The following is a 3,720-nucleotide window of genomic DNA, read 5'->3' on the forward strand; positions in this document are numbered from 1 at the left end:
TCTAGAGATGCCTGCTGTACTGTCGAAATTTTTAACCATCACATAATCTCCTTTTTTGTATTCTGATGGCTGTCTGGCGGTCTTGTCATAATGTGTTTTATTATACGCTTGAGCCTTTTTTGATTATTTTCAACTTCATTTCTAATTTTTACCAAATCCCTATCTTCTTCAGTATTTTCTAATTCCTCTAGTTTTTCTTTTAATTCGTCTACTATTTTTCCTCTTTGCGCTAAACCAAAAAGAACTCTGCTTGGAGTTTGTTTGATGCTGCGGTGCTGTGTATTATTTAAGACGTGCTCAACTTTATCTATTACTGTGTCCCAATATATGCCTTTCTCTGGTTGTACCAGTTTCGCTATCATTGGACCTAGGCTTCTATTGACTCTTTCAACCTGTCCGTTTGCTTGGGGTGAACCAGTCGCAATCTTCATATGCTTAACATCGAACTCTAACATAAAGTCATCAAATTCCTTGGATGTAAAACAACTTCCCCTATCTGAAATGATGCATTTAGGCTTGCTGTATGCTCTAAAATAGTCCTTCAGGGCTGTAATGACTTCCTTTGTATTAGTGGTCTTTGTGGCGTATAAACGTACGAACTTCGTAAAACCATCGATGACAACAAAAATATGTTTTTTGGATCTGCCTGAGTCGACTGGGCCGTAATGATCGATATGTATTAGTTCAAACGGTTTGCTGCCCTTCGGAATGCAGTGCAGAAATCCTTCCTTGCCTGTCTTAGGGGAGAACGCAACACATTTTAAACAATTTTCTATATGGCTCAAACATTTGTCTTTGGCATTGGGAAACCAATAAGATTTAGAAATAACATCTAACATTTTGTCTCTACCTATGTGTCCGATCTCATTGTGATATTTATATAGAATATGATCTTCCATGTCTGTGGGAACATAAAATAAAAGTCTGCCGTCGTTACATTTTCTATAAATTATTCCGTTTCTCATTTCGAACAACTTATGTTCATTTTTTTCCAGCAGTTTCTTGATTTCTTGAACTTTTTGATCCTTGCCTTGGCAGATTACTAAATTGTCTTCAAACGTATTTGATTCCACTATCAAAATATTCGTGCATCTACTAAGAGCATCAACATGCTGCATCCTTTTACCCTCTCTATGTATGAGCTCATAATCGTAGTTCTGGAGCTCTAACGCCCATCTAGCTATTCGCGGATTAAGTTCAATCTTGTTAAGCGTCAAAGTAAGAGAATTACAATCAGTTATAATTTTAAAGCGCTTTCCGTACAAATATATTCTAAATCTTCGCAGTGCGTGAATAATTGCCATTGTTTCCAATTCGAAACTGTGATATTTTGCCTCAGCGACTGTTGTTCGCTTTGAAAAATAAAATATTGGGTGTAATTTTCCATCCTCTTTTTTTTGACATAACACCGCACCGAAACCAAGAGCGCTTGCATCACAGTGCAGTTCTATTTCGTCTTTGAAATTATAAATTGCTAAGACCGGTGCCTGCACCAGCTTTTCCTTAAGAGTTGAGAAACAGCTCATTTCCTTTTCTCCAAATTTAAATTTTTCATCTTTTCTCAAAAGGTCATATAAAGGTTTCGCTAATGTTGACAAATCTTTTATAAATCTACGGAAGTATGAACATAAGCCCAGAAAACTTTGAACGGCTTGTATTTTGTCTGGAACTGGAAAATGCTGTCTGGCATCTATTCCTTTGTCATCAGCCCTAATGCCTTCACCATTTATAATGAATCCTAAATATTTAATATTTGTCTGAAGGAACTCGCATTTATCCATTCGTAATTCCAATTTATTTTGAGCTAATCTGATAAACACTTCCTTTAAGGTTTCTAAATGCTCCTCCGAGTTCTTGCTAGCAATCATGATGTCGTCCATGTATACAATTACTTTGTTATCCCTTATAAGATCCTCGAAGATTTTGTTTACAAACCTTTGGAACACCGCCGATGCAGTTTTCAGGCCCATTGGCATTCTGAGAAATTCGAATTGCCCTAACGGTGTAACAAATGAGGTGTATTTAACTGATTCCTTATTAACGAATACATGAAAATAACCGTTTTTTAAATCAAGCTTCGAAAAAACTTTTTTGTTGACTAGCTTGTCTAAAAGGTCATCGATAAGCGGTATCGGATAATTGTCTTTAATTAAAACTTTGTTCAGTTTTCTAAAGTCTATACATAGCCGTATGTCTCCTGTTTTCTTTTTGACTAAAACAATTGGTGAAGCATATTCTGATTCACTAGGTTGAATAATTCCCTCTTTTATCATAAATAGTCATCTAATAGTTTTTGTAATTTTTCTTTTTCTGAATAGGCAAGTCTTCTTGGGGCGCAGCTAAATGGTTTTGAAGTTTCTAAACAAAGTTTTATTTCGCATTTGACTAAAGGCTCGGTAGGCTTATTAACGCTTAAGTAGTTGCGTTTAATAATCTCATTTAACTGACTGTTTAAGGCTTGGTTATTGTTTTCGCCGCATATGAAGTTCATTTGCTCATCCTCTAAGTGATCAATGCTACAAATTTCTCTAACAGCTTCTTCATAACTGGGCACAACCGCAGCATAAAGTCCGGAATCCGTCGTGAAGTTGGCTAAAGGCATAACTGTTTCGATGACCGTTTTGCTACCTGCTTCGTTAACAGTTTTACTAACTGTCTTATTAACTGTTTCATTATCCATTTGACTAACTGTTTCATCAACCTCTTCGTTAACTGTCTCACTAACTGTTTTGCTCACTAATTCACTAACTGTTTCACTAACTAATTCACTAACTGTTTCACTAACAATAGAACTGACTGTTTTACTATTTGCTTTTCTATATTTTTTACTATCGACTGGGTTGACCGTTATCCTTCCCAAGGCGTCTGGAAGGCGTCAACTGGCACGCTTCCATGAAATTTCGTCCAAGAACTACATTATGACTCATAGACTCGTCTGGGACCACATACAAATAAAAATAACATTTAACTTTTTCTTTTATAATGTAACATAAGATTTTTCCATGTATTGTCAGTTGGCTTTTATTCAGCCCGAAATAGGTTTCTGAAGCGGATTCTAAATTAATTTCCTTGGATACATTGCTTAACTTTGTAAATGATATTGGACTCCCTGTGTCTATGAGGCATTCTGTAATTAATGGGATTTTATAGCTATTGTGAAAAAAAATCTTGACTAGTCTTACATAATTGTTGATATTGGCGCTCTTGCGCTCCGGGCATTGTCCGACGAAGTGTCCAAATGCCCCACAGGCATAGCAGGATCCGGGCTCCCTCTTTGGCTTGAGACACTCCCTGGCGAAGTGCCCTTTGGAGTTGCAATTGGCACAACGTAAGTCCTTATTGGCTGCACCTCCTCCAGTAAGGCGCTTTGATGAACTGCTCCCTGTTTTGTGCTTCGGCAGACGGACTTCCGAGAAAGCCCGCAGAATTTGCATCGGCTCGGAGAAACACTGTATGCGCGCCTGGTTGCGCAACGCTGGTGCTGGGATTCCTTCAACGATGTTTTCCAGGAGCTCCTCTAGATCGATGTTGATGTCGTTGGCCAGCATCACCTTGTCCTCGAAGTAAGCAGCAAATTTCTCATCCGGATGCCATTCGCGTTTTTGAAATGCGTTCCTCAGTTCCCCTTTTGACATCTTGACCTCGAATGTCAAAATTAACTGTTCGCACAGCTGGTCGGTCGATTCTAGGATGCGTGTGGCGCTTGCGTGCAGCCAGCGC

General features: G+C 38.3%; 1 protein-coding gene across 1 annotated transcript; it reads right to left on the reverse strand.

Annotated features, from left to right (window-relative positions):
• Positions 1-2,962: 2,962 nt before the first annotated feature.
• Positions 2,963-3,487, reverse strand: LOC117149044 (CCHC-type zinc finger protein CG3800-like). Its single transcript, XM_033316712.1, has 2 exons — positions 3,183-3,487; positions 2,963-3,127 (listed from the first exon to the last, which is right to left on the reverse strand). The coding sequence occupies exons 1-2, from the start codon at positions 3,432-3,434 to the stop codon at positions 3,116-3,118; spliced, it is 264 nt and encodes an 87-aa protein (XP_033172603.1). The 5' UTR covers positions 3,435-3,487; the 3' UTR covers positions 2,963-3,115.
• Positions 3,488-3,720: the final 233 nt, after the last annotated feature.

Source organism: Drosophila mauritiana, unplaced genomic scaffold (assembly GCF_004382145.1).
Source record: "Drosophila mauritiana strain mau12 unplaced genomic scaffold, ASM438214v1 U_101, whole genome shotgun sequence".
NCBI classification, from domain to species: domain Eukaryota; kingdom Metazoa; phylum Arthropoda; class Insecta; order Diptera; family Drosophilidae; genus Drosophila; species Drosophila mauritiana.